Source organism: Micromesistius poutassou, assembly GCF_964030765.1.
Source record: "Micromesistius poutassou genome assembly, chromosome: 17".
NCBI lineage: Eukaryota > Metazoa > Chordata > Actinopteri > Gadiformes > Gadidae > Micromesistius > Micromesistius poutassou.
The window spans coordinates 7439530-7458582 of NC_140287.1; the positions used below are offsets into that span (position 1 = coordinate 7439530).

Here is a 19053-nt window from a genome sequence, read left to right on the forward strand (position 1 = left end):
ATGATAATTAAAGGAAGAACCTTATGTGTGACTGGTCTGAAGGAACAAGGATCACCTGTTGCCTATTTTAGTATTTGTTCTGAAAGATGAAACAACCATTTGAAAGGAACAAAAGAGTTTTCTTCAGCACACCCTAACACCTGACTAACAAGCTTGACAGGTACACATTGAAAGGCATTGTGTGCCTTTCAAGGTGAACCTTGACTGTATATCAGCCTCACATACCATACTTTAGAGAGATACTATGCATGTGCAAACAGAACTCGAGAAAAGACAAGCCTAAATCAATATAGATTTGTATTGTATGAGAGATGCTATCATACAAAAATAGTAATACCAACTCAAAATACTGTAATCATAAGCACAAAGATGAGACAAAATATATACAGTATGTATGTTACTGTTGGTAGGTATATTGTATTTCAGCGTTTTGGTCACAGAAGAGCCACACTGGATTTCAGATCACTATCACTTTAAGTGATTGATGAATACAATGTTCTCTGAGAAAAAAAGGCTACCAACATGGTTTGGCTCAACACTTTATTTATTAAATATCCGAGTGCAAAAAAACAATTTCCAGCTAACGACTCCATTGTCGACATTATCCAGGATTTGTGGACCCCGTTCTCGCAATGAAGCTTTTGCTCCTTGGTCACAGATGTGGAAGAGTTAAACAACTGCATTCCTATCGCCCTCTGCAGAATCAACAGTGGCCTGGGGGTTTTATACAAGCACATCTAAATACAGGCGCTCTATGTACACATTTTGTGTCCCCGGTGGAGGCCAACATTTGTTAGAAGTGCACAAAACATCTGGGTCACTGCTTTAATATGAGGAGTATTTACATATTTGATTCACCATACTGAGTGCAGTTTTACTTCTTCTAAATGAACAGAAGAATAAGCATTTTAGGGTTTGCTGTAAACAAGTAAAGAATGGCACATGGTTAAACAGGATCTTAAGGAAGTTCCTCTTTACTGTCATTTTTCGTAATGACAGGATCACTGAAATGCAGTTTCCCTACAATACACATGGAGGGAAAGAGTGCCAGTGACAAAGAGTTGGTTGGGTGCCTAAATACCGGAGTCAGGTGTGTCCTTTGTCCCAACCTGCATTTCTAGAATAGAGAAGTTCCGAGAGCTAACTTCCTTTCTCAATCGTCTTTCTGAGTCGCGCAGAAACTGCCCTACAACAATAATCCACACCACAACAGTTTGATAAACGCCACATCGATTTGGTCCCGGTTGATCACAAAGCAGGCCTTGTGCCGTTCAAATCATTCTTTGCGTCAGGCCCAGTCCCACGACACAGCCCAGCATCCGAGGTTCAACAAAGGTTCATAGAACTGAGCTTCAGTCAATCTCTACCCCTGGACACGGCGTCTCTTCCCATCCCTGTGGCCTATAGTCTCCTCGGGTTGTCCAACAGTGGATCAGAAGACAGGTTGGGGGCAGAAGCCCTCATCTCCGCCCTCTTCTCCTTCCTCAGAGAGTCTACGGCGGGCCGGTACGGAGGCTTGCAGCTGGTCCTGAAGGATGGAGGCGCCTCTCTGGTCACCTCTCGCCTGCTCATCATCTCCATGGGGTAGCTGTTGGGGCCGTTGTTGTCGTCGTAGCTGCCGTGCGTCCCCTGCGGTGGGGTGCGGTGGCGCCGCTTCAGCTTGTTGGCGCAGCGCGCCACACGCTTGGAGATGAGGTAAATGATCTCGCAGATGTTGAGCACGATGCACAGGGCCGAGGCGCCCACCATGAAGTAGGTGAACACCTTCTTCTCCGTGGGATGGCCGATGTAGCAGTCCACCTTGTTGGGGCAGGGGGACACCTCGCACTTGACCAGGCGCGGCAGGTAGAAGCTGTCGTAGATGTAGTGCAGGATGTAGAGGAAGGCCACCTCGATGGCCGTCTTGACGAAGAGGCTGATCAGGTAGGTCCACCACAGGCCGCCGTGCTTCTTGCCCGTGTTGTTGTACAGCTTGGTCTCCTCGCCGTGCTTGATGCGGTACTTGCGCTCGCGCTCGTCACGGTACGCCACGTGCATGACCACCATGAAGGAGGGGCAGGTGACAAAGATGAGCTGCAGGGCCCACAGGCGGATGTGGGAGATGGGGAAGAAGTAGTCGTAGCAGACGTTGGCGCAGCCGGGCTGCTTGGTGTTGCAGTCAAAGTCCTTCTGCTCGTCGCCCCACACCCGCTCGGCCGCCACCACGTACACCATGACGCGGAACACGAACACGATGGACAGCCATATCCGCCCGAACGCCGTGGAGTACTTGTTCACGCCGCTCAGGAGGGATTGGAAGGTCTTCCAGTCCATGACGTCGGCTGGGTCTCACGCAGTCTCTCTACAGAACCTCCTCTCTTTAGTATTTGACTGACTTGAAAACCTGAATCCAGAGGAAAACACGAGGGGTCAGGGTTGACGGCTGATGAAGGGTTCATATATTTACATATTTATATATATGGTTGACACTTTTATCCAAAGTGTGTTGTGATAACCCAAGTCCATACATTCTTAGCCCCAGTGGGAATCAAACCCCTAACCCTGGCAGTGTGGCAGCCCTGCTTGACCAGTTGATGTCGACATGGCAAACAATAGCATGGTGTCTTTAACAGTTGTAGTGTGGTATAGTGTCATCTATTGACGGTATGACCTAATGTAGACCAGATTATATTGAAACGCTTTGCCGCCACCTGGCCTGGGGATTGTAATTCCTCGACACAAATAACAATTGGCCACACATCCCCGACACACACATACCATAAACATTGGCATACCCTGCACACACAGGTGCGCGCACACACACGCACAAGTCTAACACACAGGTTCGCCATTATAATGTAATGAATCTGACCGGTTCTCTTTTTTCAAGATGTAAGTCCCCCATCGAAACGACACACACACACACACACACACACACACACACACACACACACACACACACACACACACACACACACACACACACACACACACACACACACACACAGGCCTACCAAATAGCTACTTGATAATCTAAAAATCATGAGGGAAACAAAACAGATTCAACAAATACAATTTCACAACATCTCTCTCACTCTATTTCTCTCTCTCTCCCCACCCACCCTCTCTCTCCCCACCCACCCTATCTCTCTCTCTCTCTTTCTCGTATATGTATAGTTATTTTGTTTTATAAAACTTTATAGACCTACTAGCTAATTTTAATAACAGTCGCTATAATTATCACAAACCAATCACCAATCCAAACATTCCTTCACGCACATTTCATTTAATAAGGTAGGGCTTCCTACTCGTTAAAGAGGTACTTTAATCACTACATTTATGTAAATAGTTACCTATCTGGTTATTCATTTACAGCGTATTAAAGCCCGTTGATGAGGGAAAAAATGCCACATTACTCGCTCAAATTACATCGCGATACTGGAGAAAACTAAAGATACAAAAGAGGCAACCAGCCACTTACCAAAAGTATTCTCAATTCATCGTGTCCAAGGCCGAGTGGACGTACAAATCTAATTGTTATATGCCACGTATATAGCCTAACAGTTGTTCTTTTCTCTATTTAGAAAAATTGTATTAATACTGAGATGTGTTTACTCCACATAGGGAAACCCGCCGTCTCGAATGCGCAGTGGAGCTCGCCTGTGGGTGTGGTTAGAGGAAAGTTAAGGTGTGATCAAGATCTCTCTCTCTCCCCCCCCCTCCCCTCTCTCTGTTCCTCTCTCTTCCTATGCATCTCTCTCTCTCTCTCTCTCTCTCTCTCTCTCTCTCTCTCTCTCTCTCTCTCTCTCTCTCTCTCCAAACATGTTTTAATTCAAAACGTTTGCCTTGTGTTTGGTGGGCTATGTAGCAGCAAAAACACTCATAATATGGTCATGTATTTTATATAGACTATCAAGCCTATACACGTGTTTAACAAAAAACGGATTGTTGTCTTTCCGCTTCAACTCACGCTTTTTTGCGCAACGGTTTCTCGAAACAGGCTGTTGTTCGTGTCTTGTTGGAACTTGTTCCAAGACTTTTCTGCGTCAGGAGAAGCCTACAGACAAGCCTGCAGACACACCCTGTACATCGTTAAGAGCGGACCTCATTCGTCAGGTAGTCTGCCAAGCAGACCGAGTTCACTTCCTGCGTCGATTGTCAGTTTTCCACTACCATCCACCAAAATCAGCATTGAACTCAAAAAAGAGAATGAGGTCCCTCGGGCTATTTACAAAGACCCGTGGTGGTCTGCTTCACATGTGAGGACAGATCTCTGATTTAGTTAAAGTCATTTACATTTCAAACGTTTTCACAAAATAAAATAAAAGGCAATGTGCAATTAGAAACCTAATAGAACTCGGATGAAATAAAGGAATAAACCATGGATTTGTATTTGTAGGCCACATGGCAAAAATTGGATAGGTTAACATTTAGGCTATGTAATAAGTAGGCAGTAGTGGATAACTACATATTTGTATGTCCTACGTGTTGCTCACATGTCTCGACTAGACATTATTGTATCTATTTCGTGAAAGATAAATACAGTGTGAAATCTGCAAAGGGGATTGAATCTCGAGTCGTGTTTTGAGCACGTAAACATCTGCCATAGCAACTCGCTGGAATTCAACAGTGGTTAGAGCGCGGCTCCTCGGAGCGAGATGAAGAACTGGTTCAGGCTGTGCGCCGCGGCGCGCCCAGAGGAATGCACACGGTGACTCAGCCCATGCAAGCTGCGTGTATTGGCGAGAAAAAGGCAACAGGAAACCTCAATTGCATGCTTTAGTTTGGGACTATGGCACGATGCTGGGTTGGTAGGGGTTCCGACACAGAGGAAAGTTCATGGCGATCTGTTCATTTGTCGTTCCATCTTCGTGAGTGTCGGGGGGAAGGTTAACTTGATGCCCTGACCCTCCGTTCGTTTTCACTAACTGAACAAACACTTTTTATCTCATGTAAATACATCTACCTCATTAGCTAAACAAGACGGTGACGCTCTTTAAACGGGTGCCGCACCCCGTCTACCCATCCATACCGATGAGTCAAGCTATGGACTAGCCCCCGTCTTTGGCTTAAAAAAGAACCAATCATTCAGAACAATGGGGATTGTGGGTTGATTCTATTGCAATATAATTGTGTTAAGGAAATAGTCCAGCTCAAAGCATAATATTAATAATAATGTCCTTTTGACTGATGATCCTAAATGCGGGGTGGACAAACATGACTAGGCCCCTATTTGGTCTTGAAAAAACATTGTGATGTTCCTTTCATTATTAATATAATCTTTATTTATCTTGCTTTCAAGGTCATCTTGGTATAAAAAAGAAACTGCCTAATTATCTTGATTACAATTAAACAAGAAGTAAAAAATAACTTGAACTTGGACTGGAATAATAATAATATTCTTTATTTACAATTTTTTTTAAGAAGCATCGATTCTAATAAAATAAAATAAAAACATCCATAACTTCCTGATACATAAACACCTTCCCAGAAATATACAGCACTGTGTTTTTTTCTTCAATGTTTATACCTCAAACCATTGATCAGGCATTGTGTGAGTGAACCCTGGCCAGACAGAGCCTGGTCAGTAACATAATGTAGCCTGTTGGCCTCAAACAAAAAAAGCACTGGTAACAGAAAAACAAAATTGTATCCTTGAAGATATGGCAATGAGTGACTGTATTTATAGGAAGGAATTTTTTAATCAGACTCCACTTTTGAATTTCATTTTGATCAAAGCCTACAACTCTCATTTTGCATCAACTTGGTATTTTTATTCAACGGTTATGGACCCTTGTCTGTAAACATGAAACCAACTCAACCTTTAAAACATGTGCAGAATCTGTATACCTGATGGCTTTCATTACAACCGCACTATCCTCCCATAGTCCAGAGTTTCAAACATTCATCGGGAGTGTAACGCGTATAACAATACTACAGCAACAGTAGCCAGCGCCATTGTCCGCTGCACTGCGAAAAGACGAGACAGGGAGAAGTTTAGAGGTGTGGATTACAGCTGAGCGAAGGGGCCATCCCCCCTCAAGAAAGACTGATCTCTAGTGTTTACTGCCACCGCCCCCCAGGAGTCCATCGTCCCAGAAAGGACCTGCAGTGCATCCAGCGCCACATCTGGGGGAGACCTCCACATCTGGGGGAGACCTCCACATCTGGTGGAGACCTCCACATGTGGGGGTGACCTCCACATCTGGGGGTGACCTCCTCATCTGGGGGAGACCTCCACATCTGGGGGAGATCTCCACATGTGGGGGTGACCTCCACATCTGGGGGTGACCTCCTCATGTGGGGGAGACCTCCACATGTGGGGGTGACCTCCACATGTGGGGGAGACCTCCACATCTGGGGGAGACCTCCACATCTGGGGGAGATCTCCACATGTGGGGGTGACCTCCACATCTGGGGGTGACCTCCTCATGTGGGGGAGACCTCCACATGTGGGGGTGACCTCCACATGTGGGGGAGACCTCCACATGTGGGGGTGACCTCCACATCTGGGGGTGACCTCCTCATGTGGGGGAGACCTCCTCATGTGGGGGCAAGCCCTCCTCATCTGGGGGTGACCTCATCCGAAGCGATGGCCACACTGTACGCCGGCGCCGGCGTCCCGGGGATGGTCTTCTCCACCAGCCTCAGTGTGTTGGCCTCCAACAGGTTCCCGTTCTTGCCGCCCCCCAGCGAGGGGCCCATGTTCCTGGCCAGCTCGTTCTGGCGGGAGCGGTGATTGTTGCGCAGCTTCACCACGCCCTCGCTGCACTTCTTGCCCACCAGGTACACAATCTCAAAGATGGAGAGCAGGATGCACGCCATGCTGGTGATCACCATGAACAGGGTGAAGATGCGCTTCTCGGTGGGCCTCGCGATGAAGCAGTCCACCTTGTTGGGACAGGGCGCCTGCTCGCACTTGATGAGCGAGGGGAAGTCGTAGCCCTCGTACATGTAGTAGATGAGGTACACGAACACCGCGTCCACGACGATCTTGAACACCAGCGTCAGGACGTAGGTCCACCACAGGCCGCCGCGCTTCTTGCCCGGGTTGGCGTACAGCTTGCGGCAGTTCTCGCCGTGCTTCTCCTTGTTCTTCTTCTCCCGCTCCTTGCGGTAGGTCACGTGCATGACCACCAGCAGCGACGGGCAGGTGACGAAGATGAGCTGCAGGGCCCACAGGCGCACGTGGGACACGGGGAAGAAGTGGTCGTAGCACACGTTGTGGCAGCCCGGCTGCGCCGTGTTGCACTTGAAGTCCTTTTGCTCGTCGCCCCACACCTTCTCGGCGGCCACCACGAACACCAAGACGCGGAAGAGGAAGACGATGGAGAGCCACACGCGGCCGAACGCCGTGGAGTACTTGTTGACCCCGCTGAGGAGGCCCTGGAGGAATGCCCAGTTCATGGTGAGACTGAGTCACGCAGGCTTTCCTGTCTGCTTTTCCGGGGCCAGGGGAAGGAGAGACTCCTCACTCTCGTTCGCACTTAGCTGAGATGTCCCAGTGAGCCTTCAAAGTGAAGTCTCGGTTGATCTAAAGGTGTGAATACAAAGAGAGTAAACGTTGGTATCAATGAGCCACTAAATTCTCTCCCCCCCCCCCCCCCCCGCCACACACGCACAGAAACATATGCACATGCGCACACACACACACACACACACACACGCACACAGACGATAACACAATAACTTGGAGACATTCAACTATTCACGACTATAAACTTTCCAATGTTTTGAACCATTTGGCTATTCACAGTTTTACATTTTTACAGTGAAGAAATAGGCACAACAACTTCAATTGAAGACTAGATACTTTCTTGCGGGTATGCGGCACATCGCTGTCTTTTAAGGAATCCGCGCTTTTAAGCATAGGCTTAAGTCCAAGTAACTTGTATGGGTACAGCCTTATTAACAAAGAGATAGCCTATAACTATAACAAAGGAAAATACAGAAACTTTAATCGTTATTTTATGTTTGTACTCACAGTAGGGACCTCAGCAGTGTCGAGAAGGGGGAAAACCTTTTCGATAGCCTAGATCGCAGTGATACAAAAAAACGAGAGAAAAATAAACTCTGGATCTTGCTCAACCGAATAGTGGAGGGGTGGAGCAATGCATTTCTTCTAGCTACAAAAAAAAACCTGTCCAGGTGTGGTTTTAAAACGATGGTCTACAGCGGTTCACCCTTGCTACTACTGCCAAGAAGGTTAAGGTGTGACGCTGCAGCCACGAATGTCAAAAAACTAGGGGATTGTCCCTAACAAAAAAAAATCAAGCAAATGGAAAATGTCTTAAATGTGGTGTCGTCTTTAAAGAACAAAACTATCTTTAATTCCACAGGCCTGTCAAGACGCAAGCTCTCCGTCATCTGCATTTGGCCCGTGCAATCAAAAATGTCCTCTGACATTAAAGAGTTAAATGTTTGTCGCTACTTAGTTTAGAAAAAAACATTTGTCAGTTAACACTTAATGTGAGATCATCTATACAATTAGTTAGGATTCATACTTGTATGTAATAGAAAAAAAATATGATAGTTTACTATTAGTTAACTATTATTGCCCTGCTTTTAAATTAATTCAAACTATAAATATTTATTGCTGTAATTTCTCGCTGTAAACTACAAAAACCTTTTCCTTATAAGAGATGATGGTTGTATAATAATGTTGTGTTAATCTTATTGTTCAGGGGTTCTCAAGCTTCTTCTTTTAACCTGGACCCTGTTTTAAGTTTTCCCAGGAACCAAGTCCCCAGAGGCCCCTCCTGGGACTGTGGTCCATGTTCTGGGACCTTTCCCTTCCGAGGACTGCCCACAGTCCCTGTGTATCCCCCTAAAAATATTCATTGTTTTAAGTCAGAAATGTCCCTCGAACCCATCTGCATGTCAGGTGACCCCACGGTTGAGAAGGTTTATACAAAGCAATAAGTAAGTTAAGTAGTAAAATGGTATGAAGGCACATCTTTAGGCTGTCATGGTTGGTCAATAATGATATTCAACAGTCATCCTCCACCAACTCCCTGCCTGGGAGGAACATAATTAGCATTTGCAGATATTTGATTTAAAATATATTTTTTTGAATTTACTAAACATCCGATGAGTTCATGTTTGTTAACTATTTTTGTTTTTCCAGTTTTCATGTTGCTTGGTTTTATCCTCCATGTTGAATGTGGAAAATGTTCAGATAAAAAGTAAATAAAGGTATTCAGGATATTCAGATTCCTAGAAGCCTATCCAAAAAAATAAAAAATGTGACTCATTGATTTCATTCTGTCACAAAGCTGAAACCAAAGCTAACAAGATGTATACAAGATACTGCCTGTCACGCACTGTAATATTATGTCATGGAACAAACATGGAAGAGAACTAATGTGGTAACCTATTATATTATTTTGAAATACCTTTGACGCACATATTACAATCTACTGGTTAACCAATGACAAATCACCCATTACAAGGTTAGGTATTGGAAGAAAATGACAAAGATTGATTTAGCTTCTTTATAAAAGTGTTTTTAATTGAAATATTTACATGGCAGCGAAGTGGAAAAGCAACACGTACACAGTTCTCGTTTACCCTTTGGCATACGACACATTTTCAAACATATTCTCCACAATCTGATATGATCACCTTCTGTTTTGGCTTGCCATCTTTTGTTCCTTGTGCCTGTGGGAGAAGAAAAATACAGGTCACTACTTGTATTCGTTTACTTTTATGAAAGTACAGCATAGAAAGCTCATAGAAAGCTCAAGCCAAGAGACAAAACATTCCGTACAATTGAAAGAAGCGTAAACAAGACTAGCCTGTTCTTCCTGAAATGTGCATTTGGACATCATTTCAGCCATTACTTCCTTAAAAACATGCTTGGAAGCTACTGGATACTATAAGCTTTTTTCTTTTTACAACAACACCTTAAGAAGCACCAATATCACTTTTCATTATGAAATGACAACAACTAATTCCCAAATGTCACAAAAACAAAAAAAAGATCTATGACTATTGTAGGTTTCGGTGCACTGCAACAGAAGCCTACAGGTATGGCGCAGCCCCAGTGCAGCCCTTTACCTCCATGGCGTGGATCACATCCATGCCCTCCACAAGGTCTCCAAACACCACGTGCTTGCCGTCCAGCCAGTCAGTCTTGTCCGTTGTGATGAAGAACTGGGAGCCGTTGGAGTTGGGGCCCGAGTTAGCCATGGACAGTTGACCTTGATGTAGCAGAGAGAAGCACTGTCAAGATATATGCATGCCAAAATATGCTAGCCTCAATATGTGCCCCTGGACTCTACATGACCCATGGATGAACACACATGATTGCTGGGGAGAAAACTACCCTGGTCTTTTTAACCACATGCCAATTATTTGAAAGTACCCACCATCCTGATTGCACAGTGAATAACTGACAATTTACTTGGCAGATATTCTGCATATTCTGATATTCTAACAGCTCTACATCAATACAGCCAGAGTTATCCTTGTTTGGAATGCTTTGCTCAAACCATAGAGGTAAACAATCAAGGATTTATTGGATAAATATATCCAATATCCAAAAATATATATCGCTAAAGGCATAAACAAGGTAAACCGACTCAAACTAGAAAAGACCAAACCTCAAAATGGAGGCCAAACTCTTCCTAAGCTATGGGTTAGAGAAAAAGCCTCACCTGCGGCGGTGTGTTTGAGGACAAAGTTCTCGTCGTCAAACTTGCGGCCGTAGATGGACTTGCCGCCGGTGCCGTTGTGGTTGGTGAAGTCTCCTCCCTGGCACATGAACTGGGGGATGACGCGGTGGAAGCAGCTCCCCTTGAAGCCAAAGCCCTTCTCATGCGTGCACAAGCAGCGGAAGTTCTCTACACAAGGGCCACAAGAAAACGGTTGGAAAACACTGGTTTCATCAAAGACCTTCTTTAGCTCATACAGGTTTTGGGGGGAAATCACATTCAGATGTATTTATATATAGCTTACTGAATCAATTTATATATTGCCCGCTATGCATGCCTATAATGTAGCATATATTGCTACAACAACATTTGGAATTAGCATGGGTACACCTCATATTTTGTATATCAATATTCCTTTTAGAAGATTTTTGCCAACTAGGTCCTCGACTTCTGCTATGACTTCTGTAAATGACCACTTTTTGGATTTCTGCTGTTGCTAGAATTGTGCTGTTAAACAATATAGATTGGGCAAATATTTATGCAATATTTTCTGTGATTTTATTGTCTTCATATTCATCATTTATTCATTAATGTTCTGACTTCTTATTTGATATGACGTGTATACGTGTGGGTGTGTGATATGACCGGAAATGCCTTCACCTGTATGATATTTGTCCTAGTGGTAGCCCCGTAGTTTGCTTCTGCACAAGGGAAAGGAGTTTGAAAGTAGATGGCGGGTGCTTGCATTATGATGGGATTTTAATATGTGATCTATGTGACTGGTATTGCACATTTGCACTTTGTTCGTTAATGAAAGGAGAAATCACTGTCGGAATCGGATTGTAATCTTGCATTCCTTGGAGCGTGCAGTGAGGTATGATTGTTGTTTCTTTTCCTTTGTTGATGAAGATTTTGTATCAAGATTTTATGGCTGGCTATGTAATTCGTGTGATTCGTATAAATGATATGCATGTATGTAGTGTGTAAATTAGTACCGTGTGAACTAGTATTGTATTGTATTTGTTTCAACACAGTTTTCACGGTGCATGGTGACGACGCAAGGATTAAAGTTTGGTCAACGTTGTTTGAAGAAAATAAGACACCTTATGCATCAGTCGAGATTCTCTATACTTTGGATCCAAGGGCTGCTACAGTGAAAACTCAACGCTACGTCTGTCCCCTGCTGAACAGTCGCCGTCTTCATCACCTACAAGCCTCCACATTCAGGCAAGGTCGTAAATTGATAGCGATTGTAACATGAGACCGCAGACGCGGTGAGAGACTGCTAACGTTGCGCAATCATCAAATCGAACTGACGTACTACCAGGGTAATTTCAAGAACTGAACTAGCCTACGTAGGCCTACTGATATTCTGATTGATCCAAGTTGTAAACCTGCTCAAATGTTTGTGAATGAAACTTGATTTTAGATACTGGTGACGGTTACATACATGAAATGTTGAACGTTGAATTGCAATGCTAAAATATTTAAACTCACGTCCTATATCTATGATTGATGAAATAATTCTAGCCTATGCTCAATTTTGATATAATAATAATTAATATACAATATAATAATTAATATTTATGAAGTGAGCCAGTCAATTGTATAGCACTTCTCACAGCTATTTAATAGACCTATTACACTGCCAACCAAATTTATAAATCCCGTTGTGATAGGCTAAAAAGGAAAAAAGATTAAAATGTCAGTGTCAGGAGATGCAGGAAAATCCACACACGAGAAAGTCCTAAGTCCTGTAGAACCCTTATCAGAGAAGGAGGATGAAAAGCCTACTGACACGCAAGAAATTGTCTCTGGTTCTCGTGAACACCGGCTTACAGACAAGGGGAAACAAATGCGTGAAGAGGTATCTAAAAAGGCATTCATAAGAGCTTATGAATCCTGGAAGAAGATAGCCAGAGAATCTAGGACAAGACTTAAGAAATTCTGTTCGAAGGAGGATCTCAATAAAATGTACAATGAAATTCAAAGTGGATATGACCGTCTAACCCAAAATTATGAGCCACTCCAACAGAATTCTCCTAACACTACAGATGTTGTGCAGAAAATGGATGCTTGTAATACACTGACTACAGAAGTATGTGAACTTGTGAGTAAACGACTGGAAATGGGCCCTGATCAAAACACCTTTAAAGCGGAGGTGGAAAAGGAAAGTGTGCAAATTACTTTAAATCGGGAAGAGCATGAATCCATCTTCGGTGGTACAAACACTGAAAGTGTCATTTCTGAAAATATAGACAACTTATCAGTCAACAGTAGGGCCTCTAGTAAACGCGTAGATGCAGAAGCAGACCTTGCAGCCAAATTAGAACAAGCTAAATCTATGCAGGGAATACAAACTCAGCAAGCTAAACTCAGTAAGCTGGAAAGTGAATGGAAACTCCATGAGTCACAAATGATGGTTCAGATGAAGCAAAAACAAGCTGAAGTTGAGCTGAAACTAGAGGAAGAGAAAACAAGACTAAAACTAATGCAAGCAGATATGGACATTAAAGTGGCTGCGGCTCGAGTGCGGATATACAATCAACTTGAAGGAGATGTGGTGGGAGAGCTTAGCAACACAGCCCCTGTTAGAACAACCCCAGAAATTACTTCAAATAGACAACTAGGCATTGTAGTCGCGTTGCCCCAATCACAAGAATCCTCTCAGAGTTCAGTAGCAAATTTGGCAGAAGCAATAGCCAGCTCACTCAGCCTAAATCGTTTGCCTGTTCCTGAACCAATCATGTTTGCTGGCGATCCTTTAACGTTTGTAGACTTTAAAATGACATTCACAACTCTGACAGAAAACCTATCCCTGCAAGCGAAAAAAATGCAGTATTTAAAAAACTAATGGGCGAGGCACGCAAGGCTGTTGAAGGATTCTTTTACCAGAGTTCTGAAGATGCATATGAAGGTGCGTGGGCTGTTTTAAAGGATAGGTATGGAAACCCATTCGTCGCGCAGAAAGCCTTTCGAGATAAGCTTATGAAATGGCCTAAAGTCACCCCAAACGACTCTGGCACTTGGAGATTTTGCAGACTTCCTAAAAAGCTGTGCTGAAGCTATGCCCCATGTCAAAGGGTTGACCATTCTAAATGATAGAGAAGAAAATCATAAGCTGTTGAAAAAGCTACCAGACTGGCTAGTGCGCAAATGGAGCAGGATCATTGTAGAAGAACTCGATATATCTGGAGAATATCCCACCTTTGAGAGATTCACTACGTTTGTGCAGAAGGAAGCCTGTATAGCCTGTAACCCTATTGCCTCTCCCTTCTGGTCCAGCACCAAATTAGAAGACGATAAGCTGCCAAAGTCATTTAGTATCAATGCACAGGCAAAAGACCATCTACAGAAGACATCAGAAGGTCACTTTCTCTAGGCCACAGGCACCATGCCCTGTCTGTAAAGAAGAGCTTCATGGCACTGCCAAATGTCCAGTTTTTGCTACCTTGTCAATGGTAGATAAAAGGGATGTTATACATCAGAATCATTTGTGCTTTGGATGTGCTTTGGGGCATGTCAATAAAGAGTGCAGAACATGACATATCTGTGGAATATGTGGCAAACGCCATCCAACATGTTTGCATGAAGAAAGAGAGAAAAGGCCTGGGCAGTGAATAGAGTTGAGACTCACACAGAAGGGGAAACAAGGCAAGAAACCCATCGAGCTCTGTCTCATGCACTAGTTCAGAATGCATCTGCTACTTCCAGCATTGTTCCAGTTTTCTTGTCATTGGTAAAAGAACCTCAGAAGGAAATTCTCACATACGCTCTTCTTGACACAGAGCGATTCAACCTTTGTCCTGGAGAATATTGTCAGGGAATTGGATGTACGAACTAGACCATTGCAGTTGAAGCTCAGTACAATGACTGCCATAGACACAATAATACCCAGTCAAGTTGTTTGTGGTTTGCGAGTTAGAAGTTTCTATTCAGGAAAACATATACAGTTACAGCAAGCATACACACGTGACTTCATCCCTGTTGAAATGTCTTGTATACCAACTAAGACTACAGCATTACATCTTGAACATCTCACTAACAAACTGCCAGCCCTCCAAGACTGACGTAGGGCTGTTAATTGGATATGATTGTCCTTCAGCCCTCGCCCCTCTGGAAGTCATCTTGGGTGGCGAGAACGAGCCATTTGCCTAGAAAACATTTTGCAGAAAGAGGATGGTCACCTAGAGATGCCGCTCTAGGTAGTAGTCCTCCCACACTACCAAACAAGAAACTAGCCACCCTTCGTTTGCAGCATCTAAAGAGGAAGCTCAAGGCCAATCATCATCACAATGGTGATGCAGAGTTGGCTCCAGAGGCACCTGCTGGTACATACCTCACCACGGTGTGTACCATCCAAAGAAGCCTGGCAAATTAAGAGTCGTTTTTGATTGTTCAGCTAAATTCCGTGGCATATCCTTGAATGACACCTTGTTGACCGGTCCTGATCTGATTAATTCCTTGGTGGGAGTCCTCTGCCGCTTTAGGAAAGAAGCTGTAGCCATTATCTGCGATATTGAAAGAATGTTCCATCAGTTCTTTGTTGCACCTGAGCACCGCTCTTACCTGAGATTTCTAAGGTGGGAGCATGGAGATCTTGAGCAGGAACCTAAGGAATATCAGATGGCAGTCCACCTCTTTGGTGCTGCCTCCTCTCCAGGGTGTGCTACTTTGGCCTTAAGTACCTAGCACAGCAACATAAAGAACGCTATCCAACTGCAGCATCCTTTATGGAAAATAGTTTTTATGTCGATGATGGGCTATTGAGTGTTCCAACAATCAAAGCGGCCTCAGCACTGATAGTTGAAGCACAAGAGTTGTGTAAAAGGGGAGGTTTACGACTCCATAAATTTAACTTGAATGAGAATGAAGTTCTTTGTTGTGTAAATCCCTCAGAGACGGCGACAAACGCAGGTGCCTCCCTCAGAACACTCTTTTATGAAGCCATGGCCATTGTTAACAGCCGTCCCTTGACCGTAGATGGAATAAATGACCCCACTGCTCTTGAGCCTTTAACGCCAAACCATTTAATTCAAATGAAGTCAAAGATTGCTCTTCTGCCTCCTGGAGAATTCGTGAGGGAGGATGTGTACAGTACAAAGCGCTGGCGCCGTGTTCAGTACTTAATTGAGCAGTTCTGGAGTCGATGGAAGAGGGAGTATCTCCTGAACATCTCCACACGACAGAAGTGGCATGTGGCTCGGCGAGACCTCAATGTGAATGATGTAGTCATTGTAAAAGAGTACCTCTTCCCAAGAAATCAGTGGCAGTTGGGCCGAATAGTAGACCGAACTGTGGACAATGACGGCCTGGTGCGAAGAGTGAAGTTACAGGTTAGAGCAAGTAATGCATCAGGAAAGCTTAATTCCCAAACTAAAATGTCAATCATAGAGAGACCAGTTCAAAAGTTAGTGCTTCTCCTTGAAAGTGAATTATGAAGGATCACACAGACACATACTCTCACAGACATGCACACATAGCCCATTAAATTAACATCTGCTTATTTGCACATTTTCTAAGTCAACAATAACTCTGCTTATTTGCACATTTTCTAAGTCAACGATAACTGCTTATTTGTACATTTTCTAAGTCAACGATAACTCTGCTTATTTGCACATTTGACATGGTCTTAGAATGTTTTAAATCACTCGATCACACATCACTTGATATTTATCATGAAGTGATTGGTGGGAGTGTAAATTACCACTTTTTGGATTTCTGCTGTTGCTAGAATTGTGCTGTTAAACAATAATACGGATTGGGCAAAGTGCAAATATTTATGCAATATTTTCTGTGATTTTATTGTCTTCATATTCATCATTTATTCATTAATGTTCTGACTTCTTATTTGATATGACGTGTTTACGCGATATGACCTGAAATGCCTTCACCTGTATGATATTTGTCCTAGCGGTAGCCCCGTAGTTTGCTTCTGCACAAGGGAAAGGAGTTTGAAAGTAGATGGCGGGTGCTTGCATTATGATGGGATTTTAATATGTGATCTATGTGACTGGTATTGCACTTTGTTCGTTAATGAAAGGAGAAAGTCAACGATGCGAGGATTAAAGTTTGGTCAACGTTGTTTGAAGAAAATAAAAGACACCTTATGCATCAGTCGAGACTCTCTCTCTATACTTTGTATCCAAGGGCTGCTACAACTTCTAAATTCCCCCCACTGGGGTTAAACAAGTTAATGGTATGTTATTCCAGTGAAACCATGAGGCCATTGGCATTGAATGGAGGAAGTGGTGTGGATACCTGCTGTCATTGGAACGATGTCGGCACGCAGGAGGAAGCGAAGCCTGCCCGCGGGTTTGTTCCCAATCTTAATGTCCATGTAGACCTGTGGATTTACCCGGCCCTTTTTGGCTGGTGGTTCGCCCTATTAATAAATAAAGTAGAAAAAAATGAATAATTTGAATTTCCCTCTTCCAGCCTTAGGTCGTAGAGGGAGCCCAAGTGTTAGCTCAAACATGTCACACACATTTAGCAAAAAAAAATTGGATCCCCCCCTATAATGGATTATCATCATTAGCATTTATTCATATATTGACCCAGCCAATGAGAAGCCTGACCTCCTGGGTGTCGGTACCGGCCGTGGGCCCGGCTGACTCCTCGACCTCAGCCTCCTCTGCAGTCTTCCCTGAGAACTTCTTCAGCCAGTCATCATCCGACCACACTGCGGGGGACACAAGGGGGTTAGTGAGACAAGGACTGGGGCTCCAATATTCCCCTGGGGATCGGTGTTATTGCACGAGTCACCTGGTCGAGACGAGCCCTCTTTGATCCTCATTGGTTTGGCAATGTTCACTCTGATCGTTCGCCCGAAAAGCTCAGATTCATTCTGCGGAAAATAAAAAAGATGTTGAGAAAAATTGTACTGGAAATCCAAAGCTGGTGTCACAAATATATGCATATATACAGGGCTGAAAGTCTTCTTTTTTAGTTTTCATTTTAGGTAGAATATACAGGCATCAAATACAATAAATTGGTTATAAGAAGGCCACTTGCTAATTATTCACACACATTAATAGCCTACTCATTTTAAGGAATTGAAAGATATTAGTATCAATTCATGTGTTCAACTATAAACATAGTAAGAAACAAGAAAAGAGGCAGTAGCAGAGTAGTATAATTTCAACCGGGATGGTTAGAAATGTGGTCTACAAGCCTGATGGGCTACTGCCAACCATCCGTCAGATCCATATTCATAGAAGGGTCATTAAACCAGGTTTAAATTATGTATTTAACTCACCATGTTATCAATTGCAGCTGCGGCATCCTTAGAAAGTGCAAAAGAAAGTAGGTAAGATTGATAGCATTCATGATCCACTAGATGGCAACAGCACAACACAAATGGACTCACTAGCCGGCACTTACCTCTGCCAATTCAAACTCAATAAATGCGAAACCTCTGTGCTTTTCTGAAAAAGAATAGGAAAACAGAAGCAATATTATCAAGCCATGTTCATATTTACATCTATTGTCTGACGGAAACATTTGTTATTCGTTTTCACCCTTACCCGTTTCATAGTCTAACGGTATCTGGATGTCTGTGATATCACCAAATGGAATAAAGGCTGCATGCATCACCTTCTCATCCACCTCCTCTGCTAGACCACCTGTCAGACACAACGCAGGGTGGGGAACAGCGGCAGGCAAAATTATACTGAACGACTGCCTGGGAAGCATTGCATTGAGTAGTGAAGATCGGTGAAGTTGTACCAGTCAACTCTCTAATTGCATATGTGGCACAATAGAAGCAGTATTAGCCAATGTTTGGCTTCTCGTCACCGATTATAAATCATGTTTAACAGAACACCATTAACTACGTAGCATTAAAAAGTTAAGATTTCTTGTTCTGGGGCTGAACAACTTTACGGAGGATGTAGTTTACATCTTGAACAAATGCGTATTTAACTCGTTGATAACCTACAGATAAACATATAACCTACACAGGTCTAGAGTCAAGTAACTTCTGTTTCTCGATGAAATCCTTATGGATATTTACAACAGTAAAACACGAATCAATGAAATACTATTGTTAACTCACCAACATAAAGCACTCGTTTGGTCGACGCCATGTTGGATTTGAACTTTCAACTATAACCCCATAGCGTCTTCTCATTGGAGGATGGCATTCAAAGCCCGCCTATGACGTTTATCAATCGTGCTGTAGCGTCATCTATCCCCAGCACGGATGAAACAGGGAAAGAATATTAGAATATTTTTTGAAGTAAAGCGTCAAATGCTTCCATTCCCATTAACTTAACTTAAAGTAATCGTCATATATTAAAAAGCTTGTTTGTTTTTACTAAAATATGTCAACACCACAACTCATTCATAAAACCTAGCAGGTTTTTTGAGTTTTTCACAGCGCTTTAATATTAGATTATGAATTTATATAACATTATTG

General features: G+C 43.4%; 3 protein-coding genes across 3 annotated transcripts; all 3 read right to left on the reverse strand.

Annotated features, from left to right (window-relative positions):
* Positions 1 to 1401: 1401 nt before the first annotated feature.
* Positions 1402 to 2313, reverse strand: gjb3 (gap junction protein beta 3; the record flags this gene model as incomplete). The annotated part of the gene is made up of 1 exon (XM_084481912.1): positions 1402 to 2313. One exon carries the CDS (start codon positions 2311 to 2313, stop codon positions 1402 to 1404), a length of 912 nt encoding a protein of 303 aa, XP_084338038.1.
* A 4230-nt stretch (positions 2314 to 6543) lies between these two features.
* On the reverse strand, positions 6544 to 7386 carry gjb10 (gap junction protein beta 10; the record flags this gene model as incomplete). The annotated part of the gene is made up of 1 exon (XM_084482391.1): positions 6544 to 7386. One exon carries the CDS (start codon positions 7384 to 7386, stop codon positions 6544 to 6546), a length of 843 nt encoding a protein of 280 aa, XP_084338517.1.
* A 2083-nt stretch (positions 7387 to 9469) lies between these two features.
* On the reverse strand, positions 9470 to 18726 carry ppie (peptidylprolyl isomerase E (cyclophilin E)). Its single transcript, XM_084481807.1, has 10 exons — positions 18691 to 18726; positions 18161 to 18259; positions 18018 to 18061; positions 17893 to 17919; positions 17400 to 17481; positions 17213 to 17316; positions 16896 to 17019; positions 10638 to 10823; positions 10039 to 10181; positions 9470 to 9639 (listed from the first exon to the last, which is right to left on the reverse strand). The coding sequence occupies exons 1-10, from the start codon at positions 18719 to 18721 to the stop codon at positions 9571 to 9573; spliced, it is 909 nt and encodes a 302-aa protein (XP_084337933.1). The 5' UTR covers positions 18722 to 18726; the 3' UTR covers positions 9470 to 9570.
* Positions 18727 to 19053: the final 327 nt, after the last annotated feature.

Bases quoted from the DNA above. Each gene is read 5' to 3' on its own strand.
- ppie (XM_084481807.1), bottom strand. From the start codon at position 18,721: ATGGCGTCGACCAAACGAGTGCTTTATGTTG. The intron at 18,260-18,690 runs GTGAGTTAACAA...TGTGTCTGACAG, and splicing joins CAAACGAGTGCTTTATGTTG to GTGGTCTAGCAGAGGAGGTG. The intron at 17,482-17,892 runs GTGAGTTAAATA...TATTTTCCGCAG, and splicing joins CAGCTGCAATTGATAACATG to AATGAATCTGAGCTTTTCGG.